This window comes from Cricetulus griseus, chromosome X, assembly GCF_003668045.3.
Source record: "Cricetulus griseus strain 17A/GY chromosome X, alternate assembly CriGri-PICRH-1.0, whole genome shotgun sequence".
NCBI lineage: Eukaryota > Metazoa > Chordata > Mammalia > Rodentia > Cricetidae > Cricetulus > Cricetulus griseus.
The window spans coordinates 90,787,810-90,805,002 of NC_048604.1; the positions used below are offsets into that span (position 1 = coordinate 90,787,810).

At 39.0% G+C, this 17,193-nt stretch overlaps 1 protein-coding gene across 3 annotated transcripts; it reads right to left on the bottom strand.

Moving 5' to 3' along the window:
* Positions 1-775: 775 nt before the first annotated feature.
* On the bottom strand, positions 776-13,891 carry Prdx4 (peroxiredoxin 4). Of its 3 annotated transcripts, XM_027432711.2 has the most exons (8): positions 13,550-13,891; positions 10,376-10,493; positions 8,485-8,559; positions 8,002-8,118; positions 5,846-5,968; positions 3,930-4,060; positions 3,188-3,222; positions 776-884 (listed from the first exon to the last, which is right to left on the bottom strand). In XM_027432711.2, the coding sequence occupies exons 1-8, from the start codon at positions 13,797-13,799 to the stop codon at positions 834-836; spliced, it is 900 nt and encodes a 299-aa protein (XP_027288512.1). In that variant the 5' UTR covers positions 13,800-13,891; the 3' UTR covers positions 776-833. The 3 variants fall into 3 exon arrangements, with proteins under 3 accessions (XP_027288512.1, XP_027288513.1, XP_027288514.1); XM_027432712.2 differs by lacking the exon at positions 8,485-8,559 and having other exon boundaries at positions 13,550-13,888; XM_027432713.2 differs by lacking the exons at positions 3,188-3,222; positions 8,485-8,559 and having other exon boundaries at positions 778-884; positions 13,550-13,889.
* Between the last annotated feature and the right edge of the window lie 3,302 nt (positions 13,892-17,193).

Genomic DNA, 17,193 nt, shown 5'->3' on the forward strand with positions numbered 1-17,193 from the left:
ATGATCAATCACCTGCCAGGTAGCCAGTAATAAGCCCACCACTTATAGTGATGGCCTTTCCAGGGAAAGGAGATTTGAATACCAGCAGCATTAGCATGGAAGAGAGGAAGAGGTCGATTCTTCTGGATACCGGGCCCCTTAACTACATGAAACACATGAGGGATGGAGTACTAGAGTACTTCTGCTTTATATATGGCTAGCTATAGACACTTAAGAGTTTGTTTTTATTTTTTCAATTTTTATTTCTTAAACTAAATATAAAACATATCAGCTACTATGTTAGATTTTTATTTAAATTGAAAATGTGAGTTTAGAGAAAGGATGGAGTCAGAAAGCTTTGTATTGTTACATATCGGTGAGCTTCAACTGTGGGGGTCTGATGGTATGGAAGATGCTCACAATGCTGTGCTCAGAGATTTGGAGACCTGTGAGTCACAGTGGATTGTTAAGAGCTCACATACTAGAGTTAGCTTGTCTGGGTTCAAAGTCTCATGCTGCCTATGCTAACTATATGTTAACAACGAGTAATTTACCCTCCTTTCCTTATCCTACAATAATAAATAATACAATGAGAATGTACCAGGTCTCCTTAATACAATGCCTACCACATGGTATGTAGTTCATAAATGGCAGTTATATTTATTATGAGTTTTGTTCAATTCATTATTTCTTACTTTAGAATTTTTTTGTGTTTAATGTCTACCTTCAATAATAAATACCTTTGGGCTGTGACTCATATTTTGATAGTATCTACAAAATCACAATGGGAAGCCAATGGTAATAACACAGTGACCTTTATTGAGAAGGTCCAAACATCAAAACTGAAGTATTTTTCAGTTCAGTTTGTCGAAATACTTCAGTTTTCCAGCTGGATCTGGGATTATCTGTTAAAACAAAAAGCAAGTTCGTCATTTAAAAAGAGCCAAAGTACATTATGAATAGTTTGGCATTAATTACCCTCCTCTTTAAGATGTTACCATTGATTTTGTAAAACAAATCAAATTACGTATTATGTTTAAGAAAAACTAGATTTGTAATATCTACTAATCTCAGATACCCCAAGAAGCAAATAATACATTTTTCAGTTGATTAATATCATATGTACCCAGGCAACCCAAAAATTTCCTACAGCCCTTCCATTGCACATTTGAGCCCAATCTAATTAAACACATTGAAAGCACGGCCACAGATGTCAACATATTTTATAATGTATTTTCTGATTAAATGTTATGTAATAGCCTGAAAAGGGGGCTGTGTGTTGACTAAGGTTCATCAAATTAATTTTAAAGGTATTTCAAGTACTGGGGGGTTGAACCCTGGCCCTTCAACTGGTAAACAAAAGCATTAGCATGGAGCTGTATCTAAAGCTTTGTTTAAAGCTTTTCTTTTTTGAGACAGGACTTCGCTGTATTTCCTATCTTAGTTTTGAACTCAGGTATAGACTAGGCAGGCCAAGAATTTCAATCCTACTACCTCAACTTCCTAAGTAGCTAAGATTACAGGTTTATGTCTATGAGCCTGGCTCATAATGCAACAATTTATAATCTCAAACTGCAAAGTGAAAAAAAATAGCACAGACAGCTTATAAATAAAGAAAAATGTATGTGTTAACATATACTCTGTTTAATTCTTAACTGACAAAAATAATTCCACATGTTTTCAGTTTGGGTCCTTCTTTCAATACACATTTACTGAGTCCTGCTATATGACAACTATTTAAACTATTAGCCAGACAGCATGCATTAATGAACTAGATAACCAATATCCCTTGTCTTCAGACTTATATTCTATCATTTTTAGACTGGTAAATAGTTTTAAAAACAGGTTAATGGGATAGTGAATGGGGTTGGTATAGAGTACTGTGGACTTCCAGCCAATAGCCAGAAACTGGAAGCAGCCTAGATGCCCCTCAACTGAAGAATGGATAGAGAAAATGTGGTACATTTACACAATGGAGTACTACAATAGACTCTGATGATACCCTATGGAAGGCCTCACCATCTAGGGGGGAGCAGAAAGGATATGTGATAGGTAGGGTTTTAGTTGAGGGGGAGGACGGGAGGGAGAAGGGAACTGGGATTGTCACGTAAAACAATCCTGTTTCTAATTCAAATTAAAAAAAAAGTTGAAAAAATAGAGTACTGTGGAAAAGACTTTGAAGATGACATTTAGCTGAAATATGAGTGAAGAGGAAGAGCCAGTCAAGCACACAAAGGACAATACAGAAAGAATATCGAAGGGGTCAGAAAGTTGGATCAGTTGGTAAAAAGCCCTTGCCATGCACACTTGATGACCTCTGGAACCCTCATAAAAGTGAAAGGGAACAGACTCCACAAGTTGTGGCTTGCCCTCCAAATAGACATGGTGGCATGCATAGGCCCCTATCATACAAACATACAATACATAGTAACAATGTTTTAAGAAAGAACACAGAAGGCAAAACACTAAGGCAGGATCCATGGTCAAAAAAAAAGAAAGGAGCACATCTGAAGGTAAAGAGTTTATCACTCCTGGCTGTCTCTCGCTAATGGTACTTCTATTTTAAGAAAATTTATTCCTAAATACTGAAAATTATTTTCCTAAATACTGTTTGATTTTCAGAAGCTAAAAACTTGAAAGATTTTAGATTATTATTTAAGAAAAGGTTCATGCAAGTTTCCAAGTCATTCTAGGCAAAGGCTACTTATGAAGTGTACCAGTATCCCTAAGGGCAGAAGTGTATCTGTTTGAATCTTTTCTTTAAATGACAAGGAGCAAACCATTAGCTTTTGGTGATCATTAAAAGTAGATTTTCTCCAAAGCTTTCTCCTATGAAGACAGGTTTTCTCGGGACTGTTTCCTTGGCTCACAATGTGGGAAGAAATTCCATACATGAACGTTAAGTTGATTCTTCTACATCTCTACTTTGCACTTTTAGTTTCTCCTTTTTTTAAACAGTGTATTTCTCTGGATAGTTAGCTTTAAATTTCACAGTATTATCCATATTATGACGTCTCTGCTTTTAGCTACTCTCCTGCCAGTCCAAGGGATGTCTGCAGTATGATTTCTCCCTAACAATGATTTGTTCATTTTAGAAATCAGGACAGTCTGATTATAAGGAAAGACCACATTAAAGCTGGCATACATTTTTGCTTCTGGGCATGCCTTTAGCAACAACAACAACAATAACAAAATCAACATGACTTACTGTTTCACTACCAGGTTTCCAGCCAGCAGGGCAGACTAAAAGGAACAAAAATAAGACAAAGGCAGTTAAAAACAGTTTAATTTTCTTAAGCAACTCCTGAACCTATTTCCATATGAAAGAAAAAAATCATATTAAACATGTTTAGACTACCAAGCACTTGGCTTGTTAGCTTGTCTGCTAACACTAAAGAATTTTTTTAAAGATTTTATTTACTTATTATATATACAACATTCTGCTTCCTTGTATATCTGCACACCAGAAGAGGGCACCAGATCTCATAACGGATGGTTGTGAGCCACCATGTGGTTGCTGGGAATTGAACTCAGGACCTCTGGAAGAGCAGTTGGTGCTCTTAACCTCTGAGCCATCTCTCCAGCCCCAACACTAAAGAATTTTATTCATGAGTTTATTAGCAGGCAGCTTATTTATTTTAATTTTACCAATTATACTTACTTGCAGTTACAATATGGAAAATAAATTGGACATTTATAATAACATTGGAAAATCTGGTGAACTAAAAAGCCTAGGTAAGTCATCCCTTTGAGTCATGTTCATGCAAGCAACCCTAATAAAGCTCAATGTGTCTCCAATGAAAAGTAGGAGGGAGCTTGGAATAAAGGAGAAGAATTTTGGTGAGAGAAGTGGATAAGAGGGTAATGAGAGGTGAAAAAGATCAAAATTCATTATAAACATATATTGATATTGTCAAATAAGAAAATAAGGTTTTAGAAAAGGAAGGTACCTTCTCCATGCTTGTCAGTGTACTGGAATGCTTGAACCAAGCGCAGTGTCTCATCCACTGATCTACCCACAGGAAGGTCATTCAGCGTAATCTGCCTTAGGATTCCTTTGTCATCAATAATGAAGAGGCCTCTGTAAAGCACAGGGATGGTAAAAGTGATTCCATTTCTTCTCAGTTAAGGTAAGTATTCTGCTATATAGAGTTAGCAGTACTATTCTATTGCCACGTACATTCCTATTATGACTTTTGGATTATCACTGTCAAATAGTTTGAAATTTTGGTTTTGAAGAACTGGAGAGATACCTCAGCAGGTTAAAGCACACACTGCAATTTCAGAAGACCCAAGTTCAATTCACAGCCCCCACTTCAGGCAGCTCATAAGTGCCATTAACTCCACTTCCAGGGATCTGATGTCTCTTTTCGAAGGCACATATCCACACACAGACACACATATAATTTGAAAAACCTGGTTTTGGGGGAGGCGAAAATCTGTTTTTGGATGACAGCGTCCTCCCATCTTTCAGGATTTATAAGAAGGCAATGGAAGGGCTTAACCCCTCCTTGTGTATCTCTAGGCAGTTAATGGTTATTTTCTTCAGCCACTGGTAAGGTGTCCATGGTCCTATAAAATCACTGAACCTACTTAAAATCACTGGACCACACATATGCAAAAAGGGCATGAAAGTAGAGGATGATTAGGAGGATCAGCAGGAGTGGGACAAGAGTACAATGGTGAGTTTAGTATGATCAAGATACAGTCACTATCTACATGTACAAAAATCTCATATTATAGGCTGGGTGTTGGTGGCACACGCCTTTAATCCCAGCACTCGGGAGGCAGAGGCAGGCTGATCTCTGTGACTTCGAGGCCAGCTTGCTCTCCAGAGCGAGTGCCAGGATAGGCTCTAAAGCTACACAGAGAAACCCTGTCTCAATCCCCCCCCCCAAAAAAATCCCATATTATATGTAAATAATGTTTTAAGAAAAAACTTAATACATCTGGTGGCCCATGTGTTTAATCCCAGCACCAGGAAAGCAAAGGCAAATAGATCTCTGTGAGTTGGAGGTCAGCCAATTCCAGACTAGTTAAGGCTACATAAGTCTCTGTTTCAGAAAACAAAGAATTCCTCCCTCTGAAGGGAAAAAAATCTCTAATCTGACTTTAAATAAGGGGCGGGGGAGACACACACACAGGATAATTAGGAGTTCAATGTCATCTTTAATGTAATGTAGTTCAAATCAAGGACAACCTTATCTCAAAAAAACTATTAATCAAAATAAAAGGGCAAATTCTGTATTAGGTAATATTACTTGGTCAGTGTTCAAACACTTAACTTTTTAAGGCTAAAATTGCCCTTTTTATCAAAGAATTCTATTTGTACTTACTAGCTCATGTAAAAGCTGCCAGCCTGATCTACAAAGTGAGTTCTAGGACAGCCAGAGCTATAGTGTCTCAAATAATCAAAAACCAAAAACAAGCTGAAAAGGCTGCTGGGTGAGATACTGCCTTAGTCTTTCCGAAGATACAGGTTTGCAAAGTACTAAGCAGATATTAGAAAAACATTACTTGAGCCAATTCAGAAAAAAGGAAAATGTTAAGGGGTTAGTAGACTCAGATACAAGTGTGGTCTCTGCTATTAACTTATTCTATAACTCTCACTAAATTTATAGAAATCCACACATCTGCTTCTTTTTATCAATAAATAGAGGTTGTCAAAGCCCTCTACCAGATCTCACAGTATGCAACTCCAGTTTAAATAGGACATCAACAGTTTAAAAACTATCTATAACATTCCTGCAAATACAGCAAAATAGTACTTTTGATCAAAATATCTTCTAACTCTAAAGTATCACCCATTTCTAGGAAGATTATAAATGTACTTGCATTTCTCAAAATGTTAACCAAAGAAGGGTACCTAAGAGTATGGCCTGAGTCCTCGAGGTATACACCATAGTCCTTTGAGATCTGATGGTTCAGATCTGAAAGAAGTGGAATCCTTATTGGCCCCAGTCCTCCCTGTCTTCGAGGGGTATTAATCCTGTAATAGACAGAACACTTTAGCTCTCTCAGAGATAAGTGACATATTAAAAATAAACTCTCTTTTCACATATCAAAGTACATATATACAATATATATATATATATATATATAATATATATATTATATATAATATCCTTTATAACAAAAACAGGCTACTGTACTTTCTATTTTCATGCCTTTTTTTTCTCACTGGGTAGTAAGTATATCCATATCCTTTAAGTACTAAATGCTGATACACATGGCATTTTTAATATATGAATACCATATTTTATTGATCTCTCTGGGCAGCCATAAAACTGATTGCATTTTTCTTTAATAAACACCACTGAAAGCTTCATATACTCTTATGCTTGCATATTTCACTGTTACCTTCTAGAAGCAGAAATGATAGAGGGTGTACACTTAAGGTATGCAACATAGGATTACTGGTTGATTTAAAACTCACGCAGATCTATTTGCCTCTGCTTCCCCAGTGCTGGGATTAAAGGCATGGACCACCATGCCCAGAAGGATAGGCTTTTTAAAACATACATAAATTATATATAATACTAGATTTTAATATAATAAAAGGGTGTGTCTTAAGTCTTAGAACAGATCACAATACAAGGCCTTGAAAAAGGTGGGATCCAATGAGATCTTTCACTGCTCTGCAAGGCCAAGAAGACAAACTCCATGTGAAACAATGAGAGAACTTAGTCACAATGGCAAATCCATCAGTCCTCAGATTTAAGTATCTGTAATCTGAAATCACAGTACTTGTGCACTGTTACCCCATGGGAGGACACTGACATAGTAGCAAAATAAAACAAACCAGAAATGGAAATACTGCTCTGTGGGTCTGCAGCCCCAGTTCTAAGTGGAAACGTTGGCTAGGATTAGTATAAAACTTAGCTAATTAAGAACATAGCATCAAATTCCCATAGAAAAGGACACTAGAGGGCTGGAGAGATTGCTCAGTGGTTAAGAGCACTGTCTGCTCTTCCAGAGGACCTGAGTTTAATTCCCAGCACCCACATGGTGGCTCACAATCACCTACAATAGGATTCAATGCCCTCCTCTGGCATGCAGGTTAACATGTAGATAGAGCACTAATACATAAATAATAAATCTTAATAAAAGAAAAACACACCCAAATTATGCGGAATGGTATAAGTTTTTCCTTAGTTCACATGTATTTTAATCCTAGAAGATTTATAATCATTACAAAAATTATAAAGCAAACGAGCACATAGACTTAATATTATTCTATTAGTAATCAGGATATATGTTATTTATAATTGTAGGTCTCCAACCAATTGGACTTTGTCATATATACTTAAACATTTTAATGTGTCTATAAAAATTGCCAGTAGGGAAAACACTTATGCTTTGCATTTATAAGTTTAATGGATTAAATATTACATTTTAAAATTAAAAGAATTCTCAATGATCTTTACTGTGTGAAAAATTTTCAGCACAAAACTGCTGACATTATTCAAAGCTCATATACCCATACACTTTTCAGATTTTGATACATGTTGCTGAGCTGCTCTCCAGAAATGCTGAACCTGCAACTATGTCTGAGTGTCATTCCTTCACACATCTAGCAACAATCAGATGTTTTTCAATCTTGGCCAATGAGACAGGGTGAAATGGCATGTCTTATCATTTTAACTTGCAGTTCTTTGCAGCTTGTTTGGTGAAACATCTTCTCATGTTAATAAAGTTTTAGAAATTACTCTTAGAACCTTTTTTTTTTGTTTTTGTATCCTGAGACAGGATCTACTTTGTAGACTGCACTGGCCTTGACCTCACAGAGATCTCTCTATTTCAGCCACACTAGTCTAAAGTTAATTTTTAAAAATATTACTGTTTTGAAAATTATAAAAGCTAATGACTGAACTAATACTGATAACTATGTAACAGAATATGTTCTAATTCTTTTTCACATCAAGGATACACAAAAAATTATATTATCATATTAGGAGCTATCTGCACATGACTAAGAAGTAAATCTATTCATTTTATCCCAGACTTAAGGCAAACACTGACCAGGCCAAGTGGGTAAACTGAGAGTCGACAGAGCATGCCACCACTTCAGTATTTATAGATCTGAATTCTTCAATTCGGTCACCGAAGGCAATGATTTCAGTTGGACATACAAAAGTGCTGAAAGTTGAAAAAAGAAAACAGGTCAATTATTCTCAAAATAAGCAAACAACTGAACTTTCAAACAAGCTTTTATTACAGACACTTCTCAATATATCAACATATCTTAAGGACAGATCATAGATGAGTTTTCAAGTGAAATTCTAAGACAGTATTTAATTAAATATTCTAAACACATTTTGAGTTCTCAATTGCATTTCAAATATTCTTCTTACAACTGATCTATGTGTGACCAATGTTTCCTTCTTCCTCACAGCAATACCGTTTCATGAGCTTTTAATTAATATTTTGTAGTTTAGTGTTTTACAGATTTCAAGGGAACTAAGCAATGTCTATAATGTTTGGCTTCGTCTTTCTTAGTCCTACCTCCTGCTTCTAGATAGTTCTTCTTCCACATTGTATTCCAGCTCCATGTAAAATATGCCCGGGGAATATAAAATTCTATCAGAAAGGCAGGTTGAAAGGATATTATTCTGTGCAATAACCTTTAAAAACGTTGTATTATTTTATGTTAATGAGTGTTTTGCCTGTACGTTTATGTCTGTATAACATGTATGTGCTTGGTACCTGAGGAGGCCAGAAGAGAGTATGAAGTCACCTGGAACTGTAGTTACAGAGGGTTGTAAGAGGTCATGTGGGTGTTGGGAATCAAACCTGGGTCCTCTGAAGAGCAGCCATTTCTCTTAACTGTTGAGACATCTCTCTAGCCCCACTGGGGAGAATTGTTTTCAAACCATGGTTAAACTAATTTTGTGAGCGGCAACCAATGTTAAAATGTAATACAAAAATGACAATATATCATACACAATGACGCTATCTATTAGACATCTGTATACATATAAATTTATGTTTAGTAGTGATATTAAATCTTAACTTGAAGCTAGGGAACACTTGGGATTGCCAAATTGGAGAGGTGTTTTGAGAAGGTGATTACTTACCACTTTGTATGGAAATTTTTCAGTATTTTAACACTAAGCATGGCTGTGCTTGTGCACACAGACTGAATATTAATTACCCTATGTATATATCCATCTGTAGTAGGTGGCAATGAAATATGTGATTCTTAATGTCTGGGTCATGGCCCAAAAGCATGAAAATATAGATTTGGGGGACAAGTTGATACTTGAGCCCAATAGTAGATTTAAAAATAATTCAGTTGTTCAAGCAGAACATTGCCAGAGGCAAACAAACAGGTCTATCTAACTGTCCCTGGTAACCTTGGCTATATAACATACTTCCAACATTTTCTAAAAGAGTTAATGGTCAGATTAACCCTTCTTTCTTATTATCTCAAGATTTCTGCTTCTGGTTTCTGTTAGAAATTAACTTATTCTTTTAGTTGATTGAGCCAGAGTATAGGTCGATTAGAGAGATAACTTCTTTTGGGTTTAGTGCTCTAATATTTATTAAAATTCTTTCCAGTTGGATTAGTACAAAGGGTTGGCAAACTTTGTTCTACTGGCCAAATCCTGCCCTTTAATGGTGAGATTTCTCTGAAGCAAAGCAGCAACCATGCATGTATATTTTATCTATAGATCCAAGCATGGAATGGGGAAGAAGGACAGATCCAAAGAGATAACAAGATTAAAACCACTTACAGTTCTTCATCCTTCAGAGAAAATATTAACTTCTGGCTTACAATGTATAGAAATGAATTTAAATTTCACCTTTTCTAGATTCATCTTACTGGACAAAGGTACAGTGGCAAATGTAAAGGGATTCTTTAGTTGCTTTTTGTAACCCTACCCCACAAAAATTCAAATAGAAAAAAATTAAGAGGTTGAAATAACTACTTTTTTGTTTATTGCTTTTCACTTTTTCATGAGTAAGGCATTCTCAGAATTGTATGTTTCAAAATAAACTCCTTGAAGTGAATAACTACAAGACAATTTATAATTGACTTTATGGCCATTCAAATAATGCTGTCACAATTGAAGAACCCCACAATCAAAAAGTATTACTATATATATTAAATAGATATTATTAAAATGTTCAAATCTCAGGAATACAGAAAATAAAACTGGCAAAGCCTTTATAGTAAACAGAATTATGTATTAACTCTTGCATAACTACTTGCTAACATATCAGTCTATTTTCTTGTCTTTGTGACTCCAATATATGGTAGGTATTACCTTCCTCCTCTCAAGCTTGCCTTACTAAGAACCATCAGTTAAAAAACAAATTCTGTTTGTTGTTCTTGGATAACGAATGACAAAGATTGGAATTTTATTAGTAGATACTTGTGTGTATTACTTACAAATCGAGTGGGTAGAAGAAGAAAACTAAGTATTTCCCACGATAGTCAGTCAGTTTCAGCTCCTTGAATTCTCCATTTATCACAGCTGTTCCTTCCCAGTAAGGTGCTGGCTTAGAAACTAAGAAAGAAAAACAATGTTCTATGACACTGAGAAAGTTGTTGGAATGGCAAAGGACAACGTTAGAAAAACTCTAAAGAGTCAGACTTCGTTGGCAGTCTGGAAGACTACATACTTCTGAGAACTTATAACAATAACTTACTGTTAGAGAATATAAGATACATAGAATTGCAAAGAAATCTATAATTACCCTGAAATCCAAGTATAAGCATTTAAAAAGTTGGTGATGTAGCAATAGGTGTGTGTTCAATCACACCTTCAAGGTACAAGATATGTGAGTGACCCTATAACTCTGTAAGATAACAATGACAGAATCCCTGTGATAACTATCATATAGCATGAAAGTCTCTGTGTCCCAGTGGGCACCAGGTACAAGCAAGTACTTCTGGATTGAGAGTGAGTTGTTGCACATTTCTGTAATAGGAGGAAATGCTAAATTTCAGTTGGATGTTAGTTAAAATACTTTTTTTATGTAGAATTTTTCCTGGTTACTGTAATTAACACACATTAATTGAATGAAAGGAGAAAAATGTTTCTGTCCATGCCCACAAAGTCTTATATCTTATTCTTGTACTAAACACCACTGGCTATTTCATCACAGCCCCTTCAAGTTATCCCAGATCATGGGATAGTTTTCCTAGAAGGTTTTGAAAAAGGAAATTCCCCAACCCCTTTGAACTGGTTTCAAATGACCCGATGCACATTCAATCGTGCTGCTGTCCTATAAAGGCATGCTGTAACTCTAGCTAGCACCCTTTGATAATAATGTTCCTTCATGCTGTTGACACATTCAAATAACACTTTCAAAACCATTACAAATACTTGCTTCCAAGTTGAACTAAAGTTTCTAGAATTAAGCCTTATATTTTTGTGTAAAAGCCAGCACTAACAGTTGCTCTACAGAGACAAACTGAGGATGAATTTCTTTGTGAAGTTTATATATAACATGTGATTTCTTACCCTGAGTCAGAACTACCTAATATAAACAATCCTGATCTTATTAAGGAGGGCCAGAAAAGAATATAAGAAACGTGCTAAAGTCTGTATATTTTATAGTCATCACTTCAAATGCTGAAATAAGAAAGAGATAATAATAATTGTAATGATCTGTTACAACACTCCTTAAGGATTTTACATATACAGAAAACCATGTCAGGGAAATAAATCTTGTTCTGAAAATTGATATTTGCAAATTTATGGTTTGATATTAACTGCAGTTACTTTGCTAAGATTTTTAAATAAAAAATTCCTTAAAAAACCCTCTGTATCTATTAAAAACAAAACAAACAAAAAACATAGTGATACACACCTTTAATCCCAGCATTCAGGAGGCAGAGGCAGGTGGTTCTCTGTGAGTTCGAAGCCAGCCTGGTGGTCTACATAGTGAGTTCCAGGACAGCCAGGGCTACATAGAAAACCTTGTCTCAAAAAACAAACAACACTGTCTTAAATATGCATTAGCATAAGGGTTCTGGTAAACACAGAGAAGAATAATGAAGACAACTTAAACCCTCTGTCTATCATTGGTTTTACTATTGTTAACATTTTGACCTTTCCTACTTTTTCCAAACACATATCTGGATCATGTTGCATCCTCATCTTTTCCGTCATTGAAAATGTAGTTAAAATGATTTGAAAATATAGACTTAATTGCTCTAAAATACCCCCTTTAATTCTAGGTAAGTCTGTATATGACAAAAACATGTAAAAATTATATAAAAATTGAAAGGTTTTTGGTAAACAGAAAGCTACTATACCTACTAGTTTTTCTTTACTTCCAAATACAGCTTTGGAATGGCTTTGTTTCCAGCAGGAAGTATATTTGAGTAAACACATTTCAGACTGTCTTCCTCAGTCAAGTGAAATCAATGGGACTTGGAAATATTACTGTTTTAAAGCAAAACTGGCTTTCTAAAAACAATCCCAAAGTAGTTATCTGGTACTATGAAACCACAAATGCTTAAGGAGGCAAAACAGCCTTTGTCATTCATTGCATGTGGTAGTGACATCCCATTATCTCTGGAGGTTCATAACTGTGAAGTAGCCAACTGTGGTGGGGCACATTTGTAACCCCAGATCTCTGCAAGCTGAAGTAGGAGGACCATAGTGTTTGAAGCCATTCTATCACATCTGTCCAGACCCTATGCTCAAAAAGCAGACCTCAAATTGTCAAGTATGACTATTTTTTTTCACCGAATACCAGAACATAATGTGCTGCAACAACCAAAATTCAAACATACACCCACAGAATGTCAAATAATCCCTAAGAAAAGTGGGTTAGGGAAAAGCAACTAAGACACAGGCTTTGTCTGGATGTCCTGGTCACTTCTATTTGGCAATCTTAATATCCATATGCAGCAGGCCGCAATTTTCTCACTGTCTACTTAGTCTGACGTGTCCACTAGCTTCAAACACTGGACAGAAAGACAAATAATGAAAAAACCCAATAAACAGTACACAGGATTTACCCATCAGTCCAATTGTGCTACTTCGACTTCCTATCCCAGTTTCCCTCCAAAATACTCTAATAAAGTCTTCATTTTTTTGAACCTTCGATAGTCACTAACTCTACAAATTTGGGGGAGATGACTTCACTAAGAATCTTTGTATGGTATGAAAAAAAAGTTTGACCTTCTCAATATTTGTTTAACCACCTCTCTGTTTAATCAAACTTTCTGTGAATCATTATTCAACTTATCAGTGTACTTTCTTCCCTGAAAAAGACAGGACTGCTGCAAGCATTTTCGGGTATTTAAGGAAGTCTTTTAGTTTTCACAACATCCTTCATGTCTGCAAGCCTGGGACTAGGAACACCCCCATTTGCGGCTTTAGGGGTAACCGCTACCTCTCCCGAAATCTGACCAGAGGAAACTCTTTCTTCACACCAGGAACCCACCTCCATCCTCACACCCACAAAGGCAACGGGGTGGACCCAGAGCTCAGCCTTGGGGGAGCGGCCCAACTCCAGCCCCACCCTTTCGTAGCATCCACAATAAGGGTCTAAGTATCCCCGAGTTCTGCCCCCATCCACCCAACCTTCGCAGAGCACCACCTACTCTTGGCTTTGCTTAGATGCAGGGAGTGATCTGCGGCTGAAAGCCGGGACACCTCTCCCGGGTACACTTGTCCACCAGCATAGAAGTGGCACTCGTTTTCGCGGGTCCGGAACCGATCCTCACTCTCCAAACCCTGCAGAGCTTCGGTCCGCAGCAGGAACAGCAGCAGCGGCGGAAGGATCAGCACCAGCTTTTGGGTCCAGCGACGGGACTGAGTCGTCGCGTCCAGCAGCTTGGACCGCGCCTCCATGACTGAGCGAGCGCGCAAACACGTCCCTCAGCGAAAGCGCGGAGTCCCCTGCCGCCAGAAGGCTAAAACGGCGCGCTGGAGACCACGCGAACCAGGGCGCGGCCTCGCGAGACTTGCTCCGCCCCACTCCGCCCCCCGCCACGTGGGCGCAGGCCCCGCCCCTCCCCCAATGAGCTTGTGCGCCTGCGTCATAGAGTGGGCCAAGCTGAAGTGTTTTCCTAAATTGTAGAAAGCAGCTTCCAAGGGTAGGCGGGGACTGGTCTCCAGAGCTCTGGCGACCCAAGTTCTTGCAGATGTGCTTCCATGTCCATCTCTGTAACAGAGCTTCCCTACCCCCTCACTCCATTTCTTCAGAAGTTCACAGCAACCTATGTGCCTGTGAAGGACAGGGCTTCCCTGTGTAGCTCTGGCTGTCCTGGAACTCGCTCTGTAGACCAGGCTGGTCTCGAACTCAGAGATCCACCTGCCTCTGCATCCCGAGTGCTGGGATTAAAGGCGTGCGCCACCAATGCCTGGCTGCAATTTATATTTCTGATTAAAGTCACCTTCATACATTTTATTGTTGGTTTTGAGAGATCATACTTGTGTGCACTTAGGGTACAGTGTGATGAATATAACGTGGCATGTAGTCATTACCTTATTTTCCTGTCAAGACCTGAAAAGTTCTAAGAAACCCCTCCTAGCACAGTGTAAAAGCACCATTCCCCCTTTACCCACCTACCCCTCTCCCGCTGTTGTTGCCTCTCCTACCCATGATACACTGCTGCATGCCCTGCCACCATTTAGTGACTGCCCCAGCGCCTAGAGCAGTCCCTCCACTTTAGCTTAACAAACACTGAATTGTGACATCACGGTCAGCTTGCTGAGGCACTACTGCTGCCCTTCATGCACTAACCACAACCCAATGTTAGGCCCTGCTTCTCCTTCTATTCACATCTTTAAAAAATATTATGAATTATTATTATTGTTATTATTTTGGTTTTTCGAGAGAGGGTTTCTCTATGTAACAGTTCTGGGTGTCCTGGAACTCACTTTGCAGACCAGGCTGGCCTCGAACTCAGAAATCCACCTGCCATTTTATTTTACTTTAATGGTTGTTTTGTCTGTGTGTGTGTGTGCATTGCTTGTGTGCCTGGAGTGCATAGAGTCTAGAAGATGGCTTCGAAGGATTCCCCTGGAACAGACAGTTGTGAGCTGCCATGAGGGCTCTTGTCCTCTGAGAGAGCAGCTGGCATTCTTAACTACTGAGCCATCTCTCCAGCCCCCTTTATTACAAATTTTTTGATTATGGACCATTACTGTGTCTGGTCTCCCTTCCTCTACACACATTTGACCCATTAATCCTTTCACACCATAAATTCCCAAAGCACAGTTGACATGCATTATATTACTCTATTAGTCCAATATCCTTTTCACCGCAGTGTGATCTATTAATGTAGTTCCATGATTTCCCTCTCTAGATCTAACCTTTTTTTCAGTTTGGTGAGCACTTAGAGATAATCGTCTAATCTGGAAAGCAGTATGTCCCTTCTCTTATAGCAGGAATTAGAGGGCGAACAGCCAGTTTGGTGTGTTAAGTGTGTATGTTGTAAAATCCAATGTGGTGCCGGGGTAGGGATGCAGCAGAGCTCAGTCTCAAAGCACATGTCCAGGAGATTCTGGGTTCTGTTCGCAGAAGCATCGCGGCTTAACCCCCCCTTCCCGCCCCCCCCCCCGCCCAGTGTCCCCAACCCTGCCCACATCTGGCTGACAGGAAACTATACTTACTCATAATATTATCCTGTAGCTCCTCACTTTCTGAGGGTCCGTAGATGACAGGCCTATGACGTGGTAGCTCTCGTTCCCATTCTTCTCCTTCCCTAGCCTCCTGCTCAACATGGAACGGAAGCGGGACCCTGGGGGCTCGGATTTGAGTCCCAGAGACTCGACTAAGGCCTATACCCCCTCTCTGACGGCTGCGGTGATCCATGGTGACTGTAAAACGGCCACTAGCCTTCGTGAATTCTAGGCCCTGAGCTGGGCTGCTTAGTTTGAATTTGACTTAAAAAAAAAAAAAGCTGGGAGAGCGATATATCCCTATACCTCTTTGCCTCAGGCTGAGCTGAGGTGTCCCAGTTGGTACCAAGGACTGCTCACCAGCTGGGCCCCAGTGACCCCTGCCCACTGGGGAGAGTGACCAGACTGGCCACCTCCCTGGCACCTACTCTGTGTCCCTCAGTTGCTATGAAATATCTTGGTAGCTGGCATTATGAGTGTCACTTGCTCTGAGGCCTTCCAGCCAATGAAATGTGGGCAGACATTATGCTGTCATAGTAGCAGCCACCAGTAAGCTTCAAGTGTGGGCCTTGACCTCAAGGCCCCCACCATCTAGCTATAGTCAGTTACTTATTAAAGATGCCACACCATCAGGCAGGAGGCAGTGCTCCTAAATATCACAGATACTAATCAATGGTCACCTAAGTGTCTATATGTTAACTTGATTTGCCTACACATAGTTTTTTTTAACTTCAAATGGGGCCCTACATAGTACAGACACTGAGAGGAAAGTGTTTACCCTTGGGTGATTTGGCAAAGTGGAAATATATACTTGTGGAATCTGTGTCTGATACTGTCGTGGATATATTTGCAGGTTCCACTATGGATATCGGAGAGCAGGCCCTAATCATATCTGGTTTCTTCCCTCTGCCTGGTATCTTAAATACTCTCCCAGATACTATACCAGGCCTTTTGTGGTCTCTACCTGTGTTGGGGTCCTTTCAATTCTCTGGATGATCTACACAGCTACTTCTTCACATATTGAGCATTTGTTTCTGAAAACACTGATTAGGTTTGTTGTTATTGTTGTTGCTTGTTGGTGGTTCCGGTCGTATCCACAGCTGCCCTTTTATTGTTTATTGTATTGTTCCTTATTGCCAGGAGCTCCATCCTCACTCAGCCTCTAGATTTTACTAGTGGGATATCCACTCCATAATCATTGTCTTAAAGGAGACAGAGGCCATGCTTTCTCATATTTCTTCATTTTGTGGAGGGAATGGGTGAGTGAAAATGGGGACATGAGCACTCCAGGGCATGGTTGAAGTGAAGGTTTTTATTGTAGATGAGGGAGAGAACAGCCAAAGGCAGTTGGAAGGGTTCAGACTGAACCAGGCCATGAGAGTAGAGAGATGCGGGGGAGAGCCAGAGAGGATCAAGAGAGGGGATCAGGAGAGAGCAGAAAACCAAGAGAATAACCAGGAGGCCAAGAAAGCATGTGGCCAAATGGCTGGGTTATAAAGGAATCAGATGCTGGGGGAAGGGAAGCAAATCTTGGTGGCTGGAGAGGCTTAGAATAGGGAGTTGGGTGAGAAGTGCTGAGAGGAGGGAGGACACTAACAGGTACTTGTGATGCTAAGAG

Excerpts from the sequence above, each read along its gene's own strand:
- Prdx4 (XM_027432711.2), bottom strand. The coding sequence starts at position 13,799 with ATGGAGGCGCGGTCCAAGCTGCTGGACGCGACGACTCAGTCCCGTCGC. Across the intron at positions 8,560-10,375 it reads TTCTTCTACCCACTCGATTT|AATTTTATATTCCCCGGGCA; the intron begins GTAAGTAATACA and ends CCTTTCTGATAG. Across the intron at positions 8,119-8,484 it reads GAACTATCTAGAAGCAGGAG|CACTTTTGTATGTCCAACTG; the intron begins GTAGGACTAAGA and ends TTCAACTTTCAG.